This window comes from Phyllostomus discolor, chromosome 3, assembly GCF_004126475.2.
Source record: "Phyllostomus discolor isolate MPI-MPIP mPhyDis1 chromosome 3, mPhyDis1.pri.v3, whole genome shotgun sequence".
Lineage (NCBI taxonomy): Eukaryota > Metazoa > Chordata > Mammalia > Chiroptera > Phyllostomidae > Phyllostomus > Phyllostomus discolor.
The window spans coordinates 77,549,376-77,570,489 of NC_040905.2; the positions used below are offsets into that span (position 1 = coordinate 77,549,376).

The 21,114-nt window shown below is 41.4% G+C and overlaps 1 protein-coding gene across 1 annotated transcript; it reads left to right on the plus strand.

Annotated features, from left to right (window-relative positions):
• Positions 1-19,569: 19,569 nt before the first annotated feature.
• Positions 19,570-20,258, plus strand: LOC114513176 (GTP:AMP phosphotransferase AK3, mitochondrial-like). Its single transcript, XM_036020032.1, has one exon. It carries the CDS (start codon positions 19,570-19,572, stop codon positions 20,242-20,244), a length of 675 nt encoding a protein of 224 aa, XP_035875925.1. The 3' UTR covers positions 20,245-20,258.
• The last annotated feature ends 856 nt before the right edge of the window (positions 20,259-21,114 follow it).

Genomic DNA, 21,114 nt, shown 5'->3' on the forward strand with positions numbered 1-21,114 from the left:
TTCTATTATTAAACCTGGAGATAGCAAAGGATCTGGAATCCCCAGGCAAAACATTGCCCATGAATATTTTCCTCCAGAGGAGTTTGTCTATGGCTATATTTTAGCATGTCTCAAGGATGGCAAAAATTTGAGAGCTACTGCTACAGGATAATCTTATTGACTCTGAATCCAGACAAATAGAAGACTCAGGACATCTGCTCAAGATGGTGGCATACGTAAACATGGCTGGCCTTCTCGCACAATCACATCAAAATTACAACTGAAATATAGAATAACCATCACTCAGAACCATCAGAAATCAAGCTGAATGGAAGTCTGACAGCTACAGAATTAAAGAAATCACATGCATCCAGACTGGTAGGAGGGACAGAGATATAAAATGGGCATGTCCCATATCCACATGTGCTGCATAAACATTTGGGAGGGATATTTTGGGAGTGAGGAGCCCCAGCTCCATACCAGGCCCTCCAGCCCAGGGTTCCAGAGCCAGAAAGATAAGTCCCCATAACTTATGACTGCAAAACCCAGCAGGGATTGAGTCAGTGGAAGAAACTGCTGTAGCCCTAGCAGTTCCTCTTAAAAACACCCACGCATAGGCTCATCTACTTAGACTCACTCCCTCTGAGCTCCAGCACTGGGGAAACAGTTGAAAGGCACCAGTCATGTAGAGGGACACACTGAAGTGTCTAGCATCAAGGCAAGAGCTGGGGGACAGAAATGTGGGCAGAGGCCGTTGTCCCTTTTCTGAACACTCCCCCAGTAGAGCCAAGAGCTGGCAGACTGGTGCTATATCTGAGACTCTATCACACTGACTAACACTGTTTGCCCCACCCTGGAGATCCCCAGAGACCCAATCCCATCCAAATTATGGGCCAACCCAAGCTGCTTTTCAATATGAATGGCTGGTTTTGGTTCATGTTTCACAACTTCCTAAATCTTTTCAAACAAGCAAGAGCCAACCTCAGTGAGCCAGCACCCAGTCCCCATACCTCTGGCTAAGTAGCCCCAGGCCTATCACTAGCAGCAGCAGCCTAGATTTACAGCTTGGCTTTACCTGGGAATCTCTAAGCCCGGCATAAGTAGCAGCCATCTCAGATTGTTTGAGTTCAGGCAGGGTAGCCTTGAGCAAAACACAAGTTGGAGCTGACCTTGGCCTGTGCCCTCAGAAAATCCTTGGGCCTGCACACCCATTGGACAGCTACAGACCATATCAGAGCACCACGACAATGCCCCCACAGAGCTGATCCTCCACAGAGGGTGGAGGTTGGTGGTCAGTGGTCACAGCTAGTTACTGCAGCTGACTGGCCTGGGTAAATCCCCCCCATTGACCTGCCAACAGCAACCAAGGCTCAACTATAAGAGGAGGGTATACTCAGTCCATATGGAGGGTGCACCTTGAATGATAGAGGAGGCTGTGCCACTGAACCCTACAGGACACCTACTACATTAGTCCATGCTTCTAAGACATGGAGTGATAGCAGCTCTACCTAATACATAGAAACAAACACAAGGAGGCTGCCAGAATGAGAAGACAAAGAAATATGGCTCAATGAAAGAATGGATCCAAACTCCAGAAAAAGAACTATAAAAAATAGAGATAAGCAATCTATCAGATAGGAGCTTAAAACACCGATTATAAGGATGCTCAAGGAACTCAGTGAGGACCTCACCAGCATAAAAAAGATCCCGTCAGAAACAAAGCATACATTAATTGAAATAAAGAACAATTTATAGGGAAACAACAGTAGAGTGGATGAAGCCAAGAATCAAATCAATGATTTGCAACACAAGGAAGCAAAAAAGAACCAATTAGAATAAGAAGAATAAGAAATAGTTTTAAAAAATGAAGATAATGTAAGCAGCCTCTGGGACAATTTTCAACATTTGCATCATACGGGTGCCAGAAAGAGAAGAGAAATAACAAGAACTGGGTAGAAGAAAACTTCCCTAATTTGGTGAAAGAAATAGACATGCAAGTCCAGGAAGCACAGAGAGTCCCAAACAAGATATTTGTTTTATTTTGTTAAAATGTTGAAGGTCACTGATAAAGAGAAAATCTTAAAAGCAGCAAGAACAAAGCAGTGAGTTACCTACAATAGAGTTCCCATAAGACTATCAGGTGAATTCTCAAAAGAAACTTTGTAGGCTGAAAGAGTTTGGCAAGAAATATTCAAAGTCATGAAAAGTAGGGACCTACAGCCAAGATTGTTCTACCTGGCAAACAAAGATAGCATTTAGAATCAAAGGGGAGATAAAAAGCTTCCCAGACAAGAAAAATCTAAAGGAATTCACTCACTCCAAACCATTATTATATGAAATGTTAAAGGGACTTTAACAGCAAGAACTATAACAGCATAACCAATAAAATATAATTAAAAAATAAAAATAAATAAAAGGAAACAATCTTGCCCTGGCCAGGTAACTCAGTTTGTTAGAGCATCATCATGTCATATGTCAAGGTTGTGGGTTTGATCCCCAGTCCTGGCACATATGGGAATCAACTAATGAGTGCATAGATAAGTGGAACAACAAATCAGTTTTTCCCTCTCTCTTACTCTCTCTCTCTCAAATCAATAAATAAAAACATTCTCATTTACAATTGTTTCAAAAAATAAAATAAAATAAAATAAAATAAAATAAAATAAAATAAAATAAAATAAAATAGGTAGGGATGTTTAAAAGAGAATACTCAGTTAACCAGAGGTGGCTTCTAGCAAGTACTTTTATGACAAAGTAGCAGAAGTCCAGAATTGGATACTAGGGACATACTCACAAGACAGCTTAGGTGCAGATGTTGGTCCTGGTTGCTTACATGTTCTAAACCTGTAGAACTGCACAGTGATAGTGACAGCAATGAGGTCCTTTAAGAACCCAAAGCTCTTCTAAATTGCCAAAGGGTAAAGTCATTTTAATTGCTTCTGTGGTAATGCATTTTGTTGATTCTTTGAGAGTTGGTAAACTGCATTTTCCTTTGAAAGCTGGTAACACATTTAGCTGAGTTCTTTTTAAGTTGGTAACCTGCATATGGCCACAATAAATAGCTCAGTAAGGAAGACTGATTGATCTGAACATACCTGATCCCTATCCTACCAACTAAATATGAGCTTATCAAATCTAGCACTGCATTATAAGTCACTATTGCCAAAGAGAGAGCTCTTCTTTTCCACTGTAGACTATTAAGCTCATACCTAAACCACACTGAAAATAAGTCTCTTTATATTAATAGTTTGTAAATTCAGCAATGTCCCTTTGCAACAAACTGTTATGACTTGAGGCCAAGCAAAAGTAAACCATCTCCTTGTAAAGTCTGGTTCCAGAGTGGACAAAGGTTAAATCTTATTATAGAACAGCTGAGGTTTCACACACTACATCAAAAGTCCTTATATTTAGAAGTCTTACTCAATTTGCCTTGTGTGTTGTCAGCCCTCTCAGTCAGTCACTGCTGGCTAGCCACTGGTGGACCTGACAGTGAGAAGCCTGTGGCTTTGTGTGCTTCCCATATGCCCACAAACCACAGGCTTTTGGCTCTGCTTGCTGATCCCCACCCACTCCCTCCTGTTCCTGAACCCAAGCCATTCATTCCCGTGATGGCCACCATACAGGAGTCTACCCCTCCCTCTCTTCCCTTAGGTGTCTGCTCTTGGGCATCAGTGAAACAGCTATAGCTGTTTATTTTTATGTAATTCTCCCAGAGCTAATTCACGTTCTGCTATCTTGCTATTTTGGAAGTGAATCTGCATTTTACATATTTTTCAAAAGTACACTTTGTTCTTCTGCATTCTTTTATTTCTACCCACTACCTATTGCTTTAGATCTCTTGCAGAAGAAAAATTAAGATTTGGCAGATTAAGCAGACCATGAAGAGGAGTGAGTGTTTGTGGGGATGTAACAGCAGACAATGACTAAATGGGCCTCCCCATTACCGTCATCATCACCACCTAACACTTTTCCTTCCAGGGTCTATGCCAGGCTCTTTGTGGGCATCACCTTACTGAATTCTTACAGTCGTTCCTGGAGGAAACAGCTCTTATGGCCTAAAATGTACATATGAGAAAACTGAGGCTTTGAGAGATTGACTTGTCCAAGAACATACATCTAAAAGCATCAGAATCAGAACAGTCCTACTATAGCACCTGGGATCTCAACTATTAATAGGCAATCCTGCTTCCACTGTGGCTGGTCAAACTCTTACAAAGAGTACTTCAAAACCCTTAAAAGGACAATCCAATATTCAGATGGGAAGTGTAATATCCTTTCCTAATCCAGCTGTGAGTGCAGCAAATGGTTGAACAGTTGTATGTAAATCAAATTTTTGAAAATCAAATCCTATTCTAAATTCATTAGAAAAGCTTTCTTCATTCCTTCACAAAGAAAAGAAAAAAATGCAATTGCAACACAATTAGTTTCAATAGATCTATATGGTGAAGTTAGATTTTCATTTACATAACTACCTTAGAGTTGGGTTCAACTACTAGGCCCTGACCCACATCCCACCCCTTGTAGCCCAAATTCACTCCCTGCTGACAATATGGGTAACTAGTGATCCAGACAGAAGAAGAAAAAAGTCCACATCCCCATCCACCATAGCAGGCATTGCTGGCCTGAGGGTAGGGTAGCAGGAATCAGTGCTCCTTTGGGAGGAGAAGGACCAGTCTGAAACATGTGTGAAGCAGGCTTACACCAATGGCCAATTAACTCTTCAGTTAGCCTTCTACTTTCTGCTCAGCTCCAGCAGCAACATGAAGGTAACAGTGCTTTGAGTCACATACCCTTCATGAAGCTATTTGAAATCTTCTTAGGAAAACAACAGTCAATAAATATCATCATATTATATGTCCATGCAGCTTCTCCTGCAGATTAAATCAGTTGTATGGAACTAGAATCTCCCATGGTTCATTAGCATTCTGCTAGACCTGGGAGGAAGAACCTTCCTCCCCAAAAGTGCAGACAGTCTTTGTTTGTTGCAACTGTCGGGGATTGCTTTGTCTCTGGAAGCTGCTTTGCCCAAGATCATGTCCTACCCAGCTGACTCGAATGATTGATGGAGGAAGGGTCATTTATAAAGGCCAGGCCATACTGGCCCAGTCTGGAACAACTCTGGCAGGCCATTTTAGATCCAGAGCTCTGCAAGCAGTGAACTGAGGCTGGGAATTGACCTGGCCAGTCAGCTTCTCTCTCTGCTCCTTCCTCTCTCTTCTACAGGCGTTGATGCCAGGGATGCACCCTGATAAACATCGTGTATACTACATTCCATCTCAGAGTGTACCACCCGGATATCCCAGCCTGCAACAAGGATCTACACAAACTACTGCAAAATGAAAGTTACTGTATTAAGTTGTTATTTCTTCAATTACTATATTAAGCCTTACAATTATGTATGTGAAATCTAGGAAGCCAGACTAAAATTAAATAAAAACTTGTCTTGTGTTCTCTGTTTTCATGGTGTCCATATTAGCAAGAATGATTACTTACTATTATTTCAAATAGGGTACAAATCCATACAATGTATTTATCAGCCTATTTTTTTTCTGTGAAAAATTCACTTGTGATAAAATTATTTGGATCTATTTTCTCTTTACTTGGTAGGTACAACAGACTACAGTTCTTCCCCTTCCTCTACCTGTTCCTCTGACAATGTATGTGATTTGCAACCCTTCCCATCAGTAGGTGGGCTTGACCTTGAATCTGGGATAGCTTTGTGACTTGCTTTGGCTAATAGAATGTGATGAAAGTGATGTGTGCTAGTTCCCAGGTAGATTTTAAACAGGCCTTGAACACTCTGCTCCCTCAGTAGGATCCCTACCCAGCTACTGCAGAAAAAGCCTGGGATAGCCTGCTTGGAAGGTGAGGAAACTGTGGAAAGCAGCCACAAGCTCACCACGCTGAGAACACCCTACAGTTTCTAAGAGCCTGCACTTAGCAGACTCATGGCCAAGCCTAGCCAAGACTGGAACTGCCCAGCAAAGCTCAGCCCAAGTTGGCAATCCACAAAATTGTTGACCACATAAATAGCCATTGTTTTTACCCATAAATTTGGGGGTAGTTTATTATGCAGCAAAAGCTACCTAATAGAATAGAGTAGCTTATGGTTATTTCCAACACTGATTCTGGAGAATAAACTTTTGGGCAACTGGTCCATTTTCAAAAATCTAACTGTCAGTATTACTGTTTTCCTCTCCCATTTCTCTTTTTACTTTTTTCCAGGCAGGGATCTGAGTCAATGAGTAGATGGGAAGAAATACAAAAAAGATTCTACACAGGTTTGGTTAAAATGTCACTTTAAAAAGGGCTCAAGAAAAGACTGCATAGGTTAAGAAATGAACTTCCAGGAAAATATATAGGAGGTTTGAGATCAAGTTGAAAGTCTGAGAATCTGACTTTCAAAGTCCCTATGTAGTCTACTTTCCTATGTATCTGTCCTATGGCCAGACACAAAAGTGAGGAACTGTGGCAGACTCCTTCGGAGGACCTTTAGGAACTCACCACCCTTGTCTGCTATCGGATACAGCGAGTAAAGAAAGAAAGAATATCTCATTTTTCCAGTCACAGAATAAATAGCATTATGGCTTTAAAAAAATAATTTCAGAGCTTGACACTGTATTGCTACTATACCTGGTGTAAAAGGTTGTTGGCACTGTACCTATTTCCTAGAAAAAAAAAAATCCCCGATTTCTGGCCCAGGTGTTGACATGAACTGGATTCCTTTTCTGCTGCTGTGATGGTCCAGAGAAATTTGCACAGAGCAGCTTTTTCCACCTGCTGCTTTGCTGGCGTGAGGTGTGCATTCCTCTGATCTGTGGAGCCTGCGGTAGTTTGCTGAGTCATAGCTGCACTTGGGAAATCAGGCTCCTTTCACCTCAGTCGCCAAAGTAACACTTCCAGTAAATTCAACATCGGTTTATAAAAGATGTTTAACCTTCTAAAAAACCTTTGACTTCCTGACACTTCTTATTTCTCCAATCTAGATGTTTAGGATACATCTGCTTAAATTAGGTTACTTCCTGCTGCCCAGCAGGCAGAAGATGCCGAAAGAGGTAGAGAGTTTAATTTACACACCTCTGATGTGGTATTTACCTGTTGACACACCGACACTCTGAACCTTCCAGTGGGCAGCTGGCCCTGGGCAGGGGTCTATAATTAGTGTGTATGTTCTAGCAAGGTACTCAGAAGGTCCTACCAGTAGATCCCATTAAATGTTCCTAAATTAGGACCTTGACCTCTCAATAGCTTCCTATATTTTCATGAGCCCATGTGCCTGGTCACAATGCCATTCACCATGAAACAGTTTTCACTCAGAGAAAGTTAGGAACATGAATGTCACTGCTATCCACTGGCCTCTACCAGCACCTAGATTGCTAGGAAGAACTGAAACATGTCATTTTTCTTCTTAACAAACTCCCTGTAGGTATATTCTGACTCCACTCAGCTCAAGCAAGTACACTCATTTGCAGATATAGGGCAGTCAGCGTGGAAGGGAGAGGCTGCCTGGGGATACAGGTGTGGCACATTAGTGTGCTCCTGAGACACTTTCACCCTCCTTTATGTAGAGATAAAATGTGATCAAGATGAACAACTGTGGTCTTTAAGGAGACAGTCTCAGAAGGATAGCACAAGGCATATGGGTGTGCATGTGTCTTTGTACAAGAGGAAAGGCAAACCATACCCCGTGGGATCTACCTGTAGGCTAAGGAGATGAAAACACAGGCATGCATCCTCCTGGCTCATCTGAAAGAGTTCTTCATGGGACCCCTCCAGCTAATGCACATGCAAGTACCTAGCGATCACCATAATAAGAACCTGTTAGTTAATGCATTCTGATAATGTCAGGGAACATTTCATAATTATCTTATGTATTTCTGAACTTTGTTCCATATTTTTAAATATAACAGTTTTTACAATTATAACTTCTAGACAGGTGTTAAATATTTTGAAGATAATAAAATATGGACAAGTGCTTATAGGAACTGTATGCATTTCTCAGTGTTTTTACTTTTTTATTTTTAAGTATATTTTACTGATTATGCTATTACAGTTGTTCCAATTTTTTCCCCTTTGTCCCCCTCTACCCAGTACCCCTCTTCCCTCCACTAATCCCCTCTTAGTTCATGTCCATGGTTGGTGTTTTTATAGTAAGCATATTTTGTTGTGCATTTTGAATGTGCTTAAACAAAGGTTTTTAAGTTAAAAAAAAAAAACAGTGTAAAAGTGTAAAAAAAAACCAGATGAGCCATATGTAAGAAATGTTAATGTAAGATTAGAGAAAGGTTAAATAGAATATAACGAACAAAGCTGCACAAATGATGAGAGAAAAGTAAGAAGAATGCAAAGTAAGAATTCAGTTAAAATAAGAATGATTAAAAATCCGAAGAGTAGATATAAGACTAATAACCATCTCTGGATGTGAATAATCAGTGGGCTGTAATGAAAAACAGAAACGCCAAAATTATATAGTATAAATGGGAGCACTGCAAAGTAAGGCTTTGGGGAGTGAGAGTTAAATACAATGATATTTTATTAGTAAATATTAGTGTATACAACAGTGGGTAAAATTCTGCGAAAAACTAAAGAGAATGTACAAAACTTAAATGGTGGTCAGGCCCCTGTGTGTGCATTTTAGTAGCAGCCGCGGGAGCTCCCCTCCCACCTGACGAGCTGAGTCACGGGCCGGTCAGGACCCCAGTACAGAGGCCTAGTCACCACTTCAGTGGCTGTGGCTGTGTTTAAACACCTTGCTCTCATTTTAGAATAATAACAATAATAATAACAAAAATAATAGTAGCAATTGAAATATATTATTCATACGTAAGCTTTACTGAAATCTCACTACTAACCAGGCTGTTTCAAGCTCTTTACATGTATGTGCCATTGATCCTTACTAGGAGTATTATGAGCCTCATTTTACGGACAAGGGAGCTGAGACAGAGTTACTAGTCCTGAGCTCAGATTAGCCGTTGCCAGTCTTTAAATGTCAGAGCTTTGGGGAACATCATGAAGTAGAACACTGCACTAAAGGCCCAGGACACTCAGTGCTTTCTAGCTTGTTCATGAACCCCAACAGGCTGTGCTGCTACATTGCAGTCTTCTATTTCCATCTCCAGTATTTCCAGAGGCAGCCTGTCAGCTGCCTCACACTGACCTGCACCCTGGACACAGCTGGAGTCATAGGGCTTTATGGCCAATAGTGGGCATTCTCTTTAATCCAAGCTAGCTAAGGAATTGAACTATCTTGTTTATTGAACAATCTCATTAAGTAGGCAAGGTGTTCATTGGTTAAGAACAAAAGAGGGGTGCTTTAGAGTTAGACAGTTCTAGGTTCAAATCCTAAATCCATCACTATTGGATGAGATTATGGGCAAGTAATTTAACCTCTTTAAGCTTCTTTTTTCTCCTACACTGCAAAAAGACAAAAGGAATTAGGTTTTACCTGCAGCATGAAGAATTTAAGTGAAAAATCAATAGACTCAGGTTTCCCAGAGTCAGCACTTCTAACACCTAGAAGGATCTGCCAGAGAGGTCATAGAATTCTCTTTTCCATAAACCTTTAAAACTACAACAGACACTCATTAGTTAGAGAGGTTTCAACGAGAGCTTTTCCCCTCCCAGTGCAATCTGGTGGTTTGTGAGGGACTTACAGGAGGTCCCTTTGGTCTCTTAGTATCAATATTGCTGACAGTCTTTCACTTGGAACCTATTTGCTTAATAAAAGTTAATTTTCACTTAATGTAATCACTGTCTTGTTTGCCTTTACCCACATCCCAAACTTTATTAAAATACACTTGAAAATGAAGATATTTCTGTTTGAAAATTATCAGCCAGCCACTTATGTGTCTCAAGACAGCAGAAAGCCCCCATTCAAACTCAACACATACCTGATACCCTTTATCAGTGCACCAAAATATATCCAAAGCCAGGCAACTACTTCCACACACCGGTGGAATAGGTAAGCAGACAGACAGATACAAAATGCGGAATGGTTACATTAAATGAAGAACTTACCCATCACCTTTTTGTGCCTGAGTGCTAAATTTGACTAATTTAGGTCTAGTCTGTATTTTGTGGTAGCCAGAAAATCAAAAGAAAGACAGGCAAATAAACACAGAGAACACAACACTGAATTTTCAGCACTGGTGATGGGAGGGTCCTCCTGAGAAGGTGGATGAGCCAGGTACAGCCCAACTGCATGTGAGGCCTTGCTAGAGAAAGGCCGGCCAGTGTCTCTGCGGCAGGGCAGACCAGGGCCAGGAAGGACTTTGAGGTGCTCAGCGGTACAGAAGTAGATACAGATTCATTCCATCCATGGCACAGGCTGACCGCACCATCTTCTGATGGTACTCCAAACTACCTAAAACTTCCCATATAGGCAAGTAAGCAAGTTCAAAAACTCATTCCATTATCCCACAAACCTTGACTGCCCTACACATGCCAAGCTTTGAGCTGTGCTGGGGATACAATGCTGAGCTGGACCTAATCCTTGGTCATTTAGCACTTTCAGCACATTTGCAGTTTACTTAAAAAAATTTAGAGAAGTTATAATAAAGTATAATTAGAATCATGTCAGGGGAAGTAGAAGAGGTATATGGTAGGAGTCCTAACCTCATCTAGGGCTCAGGGAGTTGTTAAAGAGAAACAAAGCCAGACCCTAGCTAAAGGATGTATAGGCAGAATTTATTCAGTGACTAGCACAGTAGGAAAGAGACTTCTGTATAAAACTGAACTCAATTTAAAATATGGCAAGTACAGCTGGGGATTCACAGCCAAGAAGCAGCGTGAGGTCAGTGGACTGAGAGACACTAAGAGCAGAGAGACATCAAGGGTTGGGGCTTCTTGCCTAATTGGCCTAACGGGATTTTTGCTAAAGCCAGATCAGGGACTCAGACACAAGAGTGGGGGATGCAGAACTTGGTCAGCTATCAAGGTGGTCAGTGATCAAGGGGAAAGGGGCTCTCACCAAACTGACTTAGCAGGATCTCGCTAGACTGGCCTCGGCAAGATGAGGCCTAGTCAAAGAGAGGGCTCCGGGGAGGCTCTTTCCTTTGAGGGCTTGAAGGAGAGAGTCTTTATCAGAGTTTTTCTTGCAGAAAGAGGTAGTTAAACTGAAAATGAATTAAAGTTGGGTGATAACAATCCGTAAGCTGAGAAAAGCATATGTGAAGTCCTTGGAGGTGAAACAAGAGCAGCGAATTTGGGAAAGTGGGAAAAAAGCTGGTTATGATTGTGAAGTTTGAGGCAAAAAGGTAGGGAGGGAGACTAGATACATAATTAAAAGAGGGATTGGGATGCTTGTGAATCCTGCTAGGAGTTCAGATTTTTGTCCTGAGGCCAGTAAGTAAGGTTTTGCTGGGAGAGAAGTATGATCTGGTTTCCTTAGCCTGCAGAGTAGAAGTAATCAAGGGGGCAAGGATGAAGGCAGGGAGTCCAGCTGAGTGCACGCTGCAGTAATCCGGGCGTGTGGTAAGGTGAGTTGGATGAGGACGATGGCATGGAGCTAGAGAGAAATGGAAGTGTTGAGATATCTAGGAAACAGGAACTGTGGGACTTGGGGCATGATTTAGTGGCAGGAGAGAGAAAGGCAGGAGTCAAGGAGGACGCCCAGGTTTATGACTGTGGCAGCCGAGTGGATACTGAAATCAGGAGCACTGATGGCAGAGCAGCTTGCATCACTCTTTTGGGACTTACTCAGTTTGATTGTAAAACTTCCGAGTTTGGAGTTCAGGTGTCAAAACCCTATTATCCTCAGTCCTGTAGAACCTTGCATTCTGTCTTGAGGACTAAGGTGGCAGATATCACCTCGACCAAACGATAAAGGTTAACATCACTGGAGATGTCACGTGGTATCTTACACCCCTGAAATGATGTGACAAGAAGGGCATTTCACCTCTGTATTATTCTTTCCAACAACCCATAACCCCAGTTAATCACATGAAAAACAACAGACAAACCCAAATTTGGGGAAGGGGCATGCTACAAAATACCTGGACAGAACTCCTCAAGACTATCAAGGCCAATAAAAACAAGGAAAGAGCCCTGGTTCGGTGGCTCAGTTGATTGGAGAGCTGCCCTGTACACCAAAATGTTTTGAGTTAAATCCCCATCAGGGCATATGCCTGAGTTGTGGGTTTGATCCCTGGCCAGTGTGCATATGGGAGGCAATTGATTAATGTTTCTCTCTCCTCTCTCTATCCCCTGTCACCCCTCTCTCTGTCAAGTCAATAAACATATCCTCAGGTAAGGATTAAAAATGAAAGAACAAAAGAAAAACAAGGAACTGAGAAACTGTCACAGACCAGAGAGACTGGGGAACACAGGACAACTCAATGCAATGCAGTTGCCTGGGACGGGATCTGGAACAGAACGAGGGCGTGAACGCATGAGGTAGTGAAATCTAAACAGAGCCTGGAGTTTAATTAATAGTAACATGCTAATGTGTTTCTGAGATCTGACACATGTGCCCTGTTATGTAAGATGTTGCAGTAGGGAAAGAAAGATGTTGGATGACGGGGTATGTGAAAACGACTGTTCATACAACTTTTCTGTAAATCTAACATCATGCCATCAGAAAAAGTTTATTTTTAAAAAATGGCAGTGCCATCGAGAAGCATCTGATTCAAAATGAAACCAATGAGAAGTCAGCTGTGCCCTGAGTCTGCTGTGACTCACAGCACCTTGTGGAAGTGCTGTGGTGCCTTGTCCCCCGCCCAGATGGAGAAAGACGTGTACCACGGAGGTCAGGTGATCAGAATATTGAAACTCACCCTTCAATCACAGACAGAAAAAGTTATTTTCAGCTATTTTTTGATGGCAAGCTTTCAAAAGTGGATGATAAAACTCCCCACCCTCTGAACAGAGGACACTAAGTGTTATTGAATCCTTTCTGGGTGAATCAGGGTCACCGCTGTGAACATCTGGTATCACATTACATCCCATCAAGCACAGTTGGTTCTGCCTTCCCTCATCTTTAGTGTAGCATGGAGGCAGAAGTGCAGGGGCCACCTCCACTCAGATGATAAGTGACTAAGGAAAGGCCAAAAAAGACCAATGTGAACTAACAATAAGACAGGTGTTTGTGTAACCTCAAGTGAGCCAGCACTGGGTAGAAAGCATCTTCCACCTTCTTAGATGGCAGTTTAGCTCAAGAGAGCTGCTGGCTGCTGACTTCCCCATTTTTCTGTACCATTTCATAGTTAGTAATGCACCTGCTATAGTTTGCTGATTGCGATGCATATCCCCTAGGCAGTAACTGAAGACACCACTAATCCTGTTTGTCCCATTCTAGGTTGGCCTGGGAAGCAGGTGGAGGTGAAAGATTAACCCATCAATATTTTCACAAGGGATTTTACATTTTTTCCATTTCCAGCTCTACTTAGAGGATATTTTCTTTGTGATATATTATTTGGTTCTTATCGCATGAAGAATTGTCTTAAAAAAAAAAAAGGCAAGGTGATGTGGACCTTGGCAAAGGCAGCCAGAGAAGTGATGGGAGTTTAAGAAAAAAGGGATTAAAATTCTGACTTTTCACCGAGTTTTTTCTACCACCCTCATCCAGAGCTGCATGGCAGCTGGGACTCCCTGCTTGGAAAGACCACATATCCCTGGAGCCCAGCAACTGCCCACAGTCACAGCCACTCCTCTGGAAAGTAGACTTCATCCACTCTCTGTCTCAGCTTGTCCTTCGGTCACCCCCTAACTTTTACCTAATCCCACATAAAGACAGAGAGTATCCTTCCTCTGAATTACTTCTGCACTGAAATGCAAGCCCCTCCAGTACTGCGGGCTCTACTTTCTGCCTCACTTTTTTACTGTCCAAATCACTTTAGTCTGGATAAATAGTTCTGGATCCACTGACTGTTTACACAATAAATCTCTCCAAGTAACCAGATGAGGTAGTGGGTAGCAACTGTCCAACTATTGGTATATGGACAGAAGATATTGAAGGAGCAATGCGGATGTTCAAGAAGCTCCCCATACAATGCCCACTTGTTCACTTGTTCGTTGGAGGCAGGACTCGAGCTTCCATCAGCTTCACAGACATAAATAAACTAGGCTGAGGCCAGAGGTTTGGACCTGGAACTAACTGTCAGCTAACTAATCTTAGAAGTCGGACTAAGGAAAAGATATTTTAATATCCATACTATGTCTCCATTCCTCCAGGAAAATATGCAAAGATCTACACTTCACTTAGGGCAGGGTTTGTCTACTTAACTACTATTCACATTTTGGGCTGGACAATGCTTTGTTGTGGAGGGCTGCCCTACGTACTGCAGAAAGTTTAGTAGCCAGGGTTGCTAGAGTGAGCAAATTAAACTACAGGGTTCCCAGTTAAATTTGAATTTTAGATAAAGAACAAATAATGTTTTTAGTATAGGTATGTCCCGTGCAATGTTAATAGCATCCCTAGCCTCTATCTAGTAGATGCCAGTAGCTTTACCCCTCCCTGCCACCTCCCACCCCACATAGTGACAACCAAAAATATCACCAGACATTGCCAAATGTCCCCTGGGAGGCAACACTGCCCCTGCTTGGGAACCACTGCCTCACAGTAACACAGCAGAAAGCTATAAATCTGAACTTCATTATCTTAGCTTCCAGAAGAAGTAGCTATATCTGGTAAAGTATCAGCAAAAGAATTAGCCATTCTTAAATGATTTTGAAATCATTATTTCTTCTGCTTTTTAATGTCCTTTGGGATCAATTCCCTTTCAGTTTTCATGCCAGGTAAATTCTTGGCTTTCCTTCAGAATTAGCAGGCTCATTTTGACCACATTTCCTTTTTTTCCTTAACTGCTGGAAAGCTTAGAGGTAAATTTAATGCTCAGTTGCAGCAGCCATCTAAGTTCATGTAGCTGGTATTTTATTTTTTAAAACAAACATCGACATAGTGCCTTTTATATGCCACATATATTTAAATGCTTCATAAATATTAACTTCTTGAATTCATTCCATCACTGCAACAACCCCATGCATTAGTACTCTTACTCCCCTCCCTTTTCAGAATAAGATACTTAGGCCTTTTTCTTCTTTTCTATGAATTATTTCCCCTTTCATCATCATCCTTATTTTATGAAGTTAGCCCCTTCAGAATCTGATCGGAAGTTGACTGGATATAAGTATTGCATCATACACCTACACAACTTCAGGTCTGCTCATCCTCACCTATCTCTTGTTCCAAATGCCACCATGGTCACTAGCGCCAACTACTTCCTGCAGGTGCGTCCTCCCAGAGCCCAGTCTCATGCCCATGCCACACGCCTCTCCCCTCCCTTCCTGGGCTTCCCCGTGGACCCCAAGAGGTGAGACATGGGGAGCCTTGCTTCAGAGCCCAGAACTGCACAACCAAGAATTGCAGAGGAATTAACATCTCATAGTCAAAGTGTTGCAAATGGGAGAAAAATCTGTTCTTTTTTTTCCCACTCTAGACAGTCTGCCCTAAGATGCAACTTTCAGAGCACGGTTCTGTAAGACAGAGCAGTCAGCAGCCCTGAGTGGTGATCCGCTCAGTTACGCCTGCTCAGATTTCTCTCCCTCCTCCTGGGCCTCGCCCCTGTGTCTCTGGCTTCTGCTCCTCAGGACTGCACTCCCTATCCTACAGCAGCAACAGAGTTCTGTCAGGCTCTGCTTTCTAAGGAATCCAGACAAAGACAATTATAAATAATTATAAAGAAAATCACTCCAAACGGAGGTTCATCTAGTTATTTCTGTTACCTTCAGAGTCAGTACTAGTAACAGGTTCAGTCTAATTAATTCTGGAACGTTATTCCCAGCAGGACATTATGGGCCAGCTCCCTCACCTGTGCAGGGAAGGGGATTGCTTAAGATCACAGGCTCTGTTAGGGTCTTCAGATAGAATAGCCACCTTTAGTGTCTACAGTGTCAGATTTCCATATACATTATTTCTCTTGGTGCTTGCAAATTGAGCAACTAGTATTACTGTCCTTATTTTATGCATACGACACAGAGGCTCAGAAAAAGTGAAGTGAAATGGTCAAGGTCACGACCTTAGCAAATGGAAGAATCAGGTTTACACCAGGCCTCCAAACTCCACTTACCAACTTCTTTCCCCAGCTGCCTCCTGGTGGTTGGGAAACGGGCCCTGGCTGTCTGGGGAGCTGGGTGGAAAACAACATGAACTTAGAGGAAGACAGGCTTGAATTCAAGTCCTAGCCCCGTGACTTAACAGATTTGTGACTTTAAGTTACTTAATATCTCTGAGCCTCAATTTTTAACTCTAAGAATGGGGATTATAATGTCTACTCATAGTGTGGCTGTGAAGAGGAAATGAGATAATATATATAAATCTCCCACCAGTGTTTGCACACAGTAGGTACTTAATAAACATTAGCCAGTATCAGTTTTCTGGATTCAACGGTGTCTCCCAAAAACAATATTACCTTCTCTGTTGTAGGTGCTTATTAAGTGTCAGGCATGATGCTAAATATTGTCTATCCAGGAAGGAATTTCTTGTAACCATCCTAACCTCTCTGAGGGAAGAAAGGTAAAGGGGAATGTCTACTACCTCCTCTTAATCTCTTGTTTCCTCTAACAACAGTTCATAAATTTTAGTCATTTATGTACTCCTTTGTTGAACTGTGCCCTTTCTGTGTAGCTGTCTGAAAACTTCAATTTATAGTTAAGTTTTGTCCTAAGCAAGAATACCCTGAAATATGAGGTTGATGTGCAAATTATATTTTTCTGATATACATTAAAACATACACATTCATCATTAAAATTAAAAAGGGTTATTATTTAAAATACTCCAAAAAAAGATAAAACATGATTGAAAAATACTCCAGAAAAAAAAATCAGGTAGAATAAAATTGGCATAATGTTGACCATGGTTGAAACTAGAGATGAGTATGTGGGATTACACCATTCTCTAATTTTATGTATCTTTGAAATTTCTGTAGTTAAATAGTGTAACAACATAGAGTCAGACACACTTGTCAAACCTGCAGGTAGGGGAGTGGAACGCTCTTTGGCAGAGGCCTAAAATCATCTCACATTCCCCAGAGGATCCCTTGGGCAACATGGGCCCATAATGCCCACCAGAATGTCACTGTTATGAGAACAGACACCCAGGCTTCAGTCTTCCTCATGGGCTTTGTCCCCTGCATTTAGAACAACTAGCCACACAGATAAATGCCCACAGAAGGCTGGCTGAATCCATGAATGAATATCACCTGCTATCCTCCTTGTGGCTCTTAGCTCTGTCTCCTGGGATGCCCTTTAGGGAGTGGGCAATAAATTAACTTGAAAATTTTCACCTCAAAATGATTAGTAATGTAACACTAGGACTAATCTGAGGAGCTCCTGCTGTTTTTCTTTTGTTGCTCTGCCATTTGGCTTCCATTATTGTAAAGAAATACCTAGGAAATTTCAATGAGCTTTTGGGTTGGCATTATTATTATTATTATTATTACTGCTGCTACTACTACTACTACTACTAAATAAGGTCAACTATATTAGATGATATTACTTGGCTACTGGTTATGTTTTTTGTCAAAGTATCCCTTATCAGCTGCTATTAAGAACAAGCTTCATAATCATTCACCTCAAATAGGTTATGTGTCATCAGTCTAGAAAAAGGAGGAAGGGGCGAAGTGGTCTCAGGAGCCAGAAGGGACTCAGCTTAGGAGCCAGACACCAACCAGGAGGCCCACATGGAGTGTGCTTGCGCTAAGCCACTCGGGAGCCCCTACTCTCGCACCCACACTCAGAGCCAAGAGAATGCTACCCACTCTCTGCAGACACTCTCTGGGATATTCTGGGATCAGAGTCTGGTACCAAATTAGATATCTGAAGTAAAGGTTAGATATACTAGAAGTCTACATCTATCCAGGCCTTGGTGGGATCCCTTTTTATACATGTAATTAGGTATTCTAAAAGACAGTAATAGTGTGCTGCTTTATTATGCAAATCAATTAGTATTATGAAAAATACTGTTTCAAATATAACATCATTTTTTCCCTTTGCTGTAGGATGTGAGCCGAATTTCTATTAAATATGCATCTACCTTTTGAGTCTTCTTAGGTATTCAGTGTAACTCTTTTGGGTACAGAAACAATGAGAGAGATTATATCACGATTGAAAGGCCAAAAATAGCAGAAACAATAAAAAAGAAATCTGAGAAATCAGAGTGGCAGTGCTACTCTGCTGCCAGAAAATACAAATACAGAAATTAGGTTTCTACTCCCCAAATTCTTATGTTGGAAATAGCTTTCTCTCTTGTTTATAGAATGAGAACAACCCATCAGATTATTTTTATGGATCTTTTTTAGAAATGAATTGGCTCATGAATGGAAGAGAATGAAGTGGATGCAGGCTTGGTGGCTCAGCAGCCTCTAATTAGCGTTAGCATTGTGTGATGCATGGCCTGATGCTGTACTAAGCCAGTGCAGTTGGACCCCCCAAGACAAAGCGAAGGACCTGTTTCACAGCTCATGGAGTAAATGAAACCTAAAACATTTTTTCCAAGGAAGTGACTGAAGTGCATAATTGTCAATTTAACAATTTTACATGGAAATAAAATGCAAATTGTCCAAAAACAAATGATAAGATGCTTAATCTCACTCATATTGGAGAAATTAAATTAAAATATTTGTACTTCCTTACCTTTCTGCTGGTCTGTTGAAATAGCCTCCTAACAGCTCCCTCTACTTCCATTCTTGCAGACAAGTAATCCTTTAAAAACAAAAATCAAGTCACATCTTTCCACTGCTTGAAACTTGGCTTCTCAGTTCACTTACTAGGTATATTTAAACATAAGTTCTGTGACACTTTAACACAAACTGAACATAAATTTTACCATTCTGCAACTGTTTGCAGATACAATGTCTTAGAAATCTTTTCATGTTTAGCACATAGAAATAAATTTGCCTCTGTCTCTTCGGTTGCTGCATAATATTCCACAGTATGGTTAAGATTTATTTAGGCCTTCTCTTATTAGTAGACATTTAGGTTGTTAACAAATTTTCATAGTTATAAATAAGAGTGAAGGGAACATCCTATATGTGCCTTCTTGTTGCTTTGTGAGAGTGTTTGTTTAAGGAACATACTGAACACTAATTTTCAAAAAACCCAGAGCCACGGCCAAGTTGCCTCCCAAAATAGCAGTGGGAACACCCCACCAGTGGAATGCGAGAAACCTATTTACCCACAACTCGGTCAACATTTGCTTCCAGATGCTCTGGACTGTTTCATTGTCTATTCTTGCAACTCATATCATTCTTTAATTCTGGGAAATTCTTGTCTATTTAATTATTTCTTGAAATACTGTATCCCTCCATCCTCTCCATTTTCTCCTTGTGAATGGTGGAACTTTTGAATCTGCACTTTATGTTTCTTAATTTTCCTTTTCTACATGCCATCTCATCAGCTCTTTCTATTGCATTATGGGAGAATTCCCTGGCTCAGTCTTTGAAATCACGAATTGGCTCTTTGGTAGCGTCCATTTAAAAAATCCATTTCCATTGCAGGTTGCACATTCTTGGCGCGTGTCCTCAAGGCACTGGCTTGGAGCGCACAGGCCAAGCGGGGGCCCAACCGTCGTCGCAGCCAGGGGTTAGCTGGGTAGCCATGGGGGCTTCCCGGCAGCTCCTGCGCGCAGTGATTCTGGGCTCTCCAGGCTCCGGCAAGCACACCCTGTCATTGCGCATCACCAAACACTTCCAGCTAAAGAGGCTCTCTAGCGGGGACCTGCTCCGAGACAATGTGCTGAGGGACACAGAAATTGGTGTGCTGGCCAACGATTTCATGAGCCAGGGGAAGCTCATCCCGGATGACCTTATGACGCATCTGACACTTCAGGAGTTGAAAAATCTCACTCAGTATAGCTGGCTGTTATGTGGTTTCCCTAGGACTCTCCCACAAGCCAAAGCCCTCGATAGAGTTCACCAGATACACCTGGTGATTAACCTGAATGTGCCCTTTGAGGTCATCATGCAACGCCTCGCTGCTCGCTGGGTGCATCCAGCCAGTGGTCGCGTCTACAACCTTGAATTCAACCCTCCCAAAGTGGACGGTATGGATGATCTGACCGGAGAGCCTCTCGTTAAGCGTGAGGATGATACACCAGTGACACTTATCAAGAGACTAAAGGCTTATGAAGACCAAACAAAACCTGTTCTGGAACATTACCAGAAAAAGGGGGTGTTGGAAACATTCTCTGGAAGAGAAACCAACAAGCTCTGGCCCTATATACATGCTTGCATGCAAACAAAACTTACACAAAAATACCAGCCATCCCCATGAGGAAAAATGCTTGTAAGTAGCAAGATGAGAATCTCCACCTTCTTTCATTTAGAAGTTCCTCATTCTAAGACTCCACCATGTATGAACTTTTTGAAACTTACATTAGTTTCATTTCTATGGATTTTATTCTGGGTAGTAAAGATATGCCAAATGAGTCAGATACTAAGATTTATCATTTGAAATTGTCTTCTGTGTGTAATTCAAAAACATCAGCGATGTCTAGACTCAAAAATTCTTTTAGAGCAAAATTAAAAGAGCCATTTATAATAATCTAACTTTTGTTCAGTAAGAATGTGTGATAAGGTTTCCATATTTTCCTGGAAAATAAAAAATATATTCTAATTTGGACAAAGGATCTCATCAAAGGCTTTTGCATAGCCAGATGCCCACCCCCCTCCAAAAAAAATTCTAGCATGAGGGACATGGTTATGTGAGATGCTATGACCATAAGATTCCAGATGAAAGTAACTGGGTTTATAGATCCATTGCAAAATGTAAATTTACTGTTGCCTTTAAACTAAGAAACGTATAAGATGGGCTTATAAGCTATATTTATTTTGTTGTTAAACATAACTTCAGTTTACTGAGAATTTTCAGTTTGCTATAAAAATGTATCAGATGGCATTTAGGAAAAGATTACTTTGATATGGCTTGTTTTCTTTTGAAAATACATGTGCACTGGGGATATAACCTGTTAGAAATGAATGTTAGAAGTTTTTGGTTAAGCACAGAACTGAATGAATTTTCTTTAATGGAAAATGTCATTGAAGTCTTATGTTCTCAGAAGTTACTCAGATTAAGAAATGTGTGCTTTAGGATCAACTTGCCAGTTCTCTTTTTGGTCCAAGGTACAATATGCCTTGAAGAATA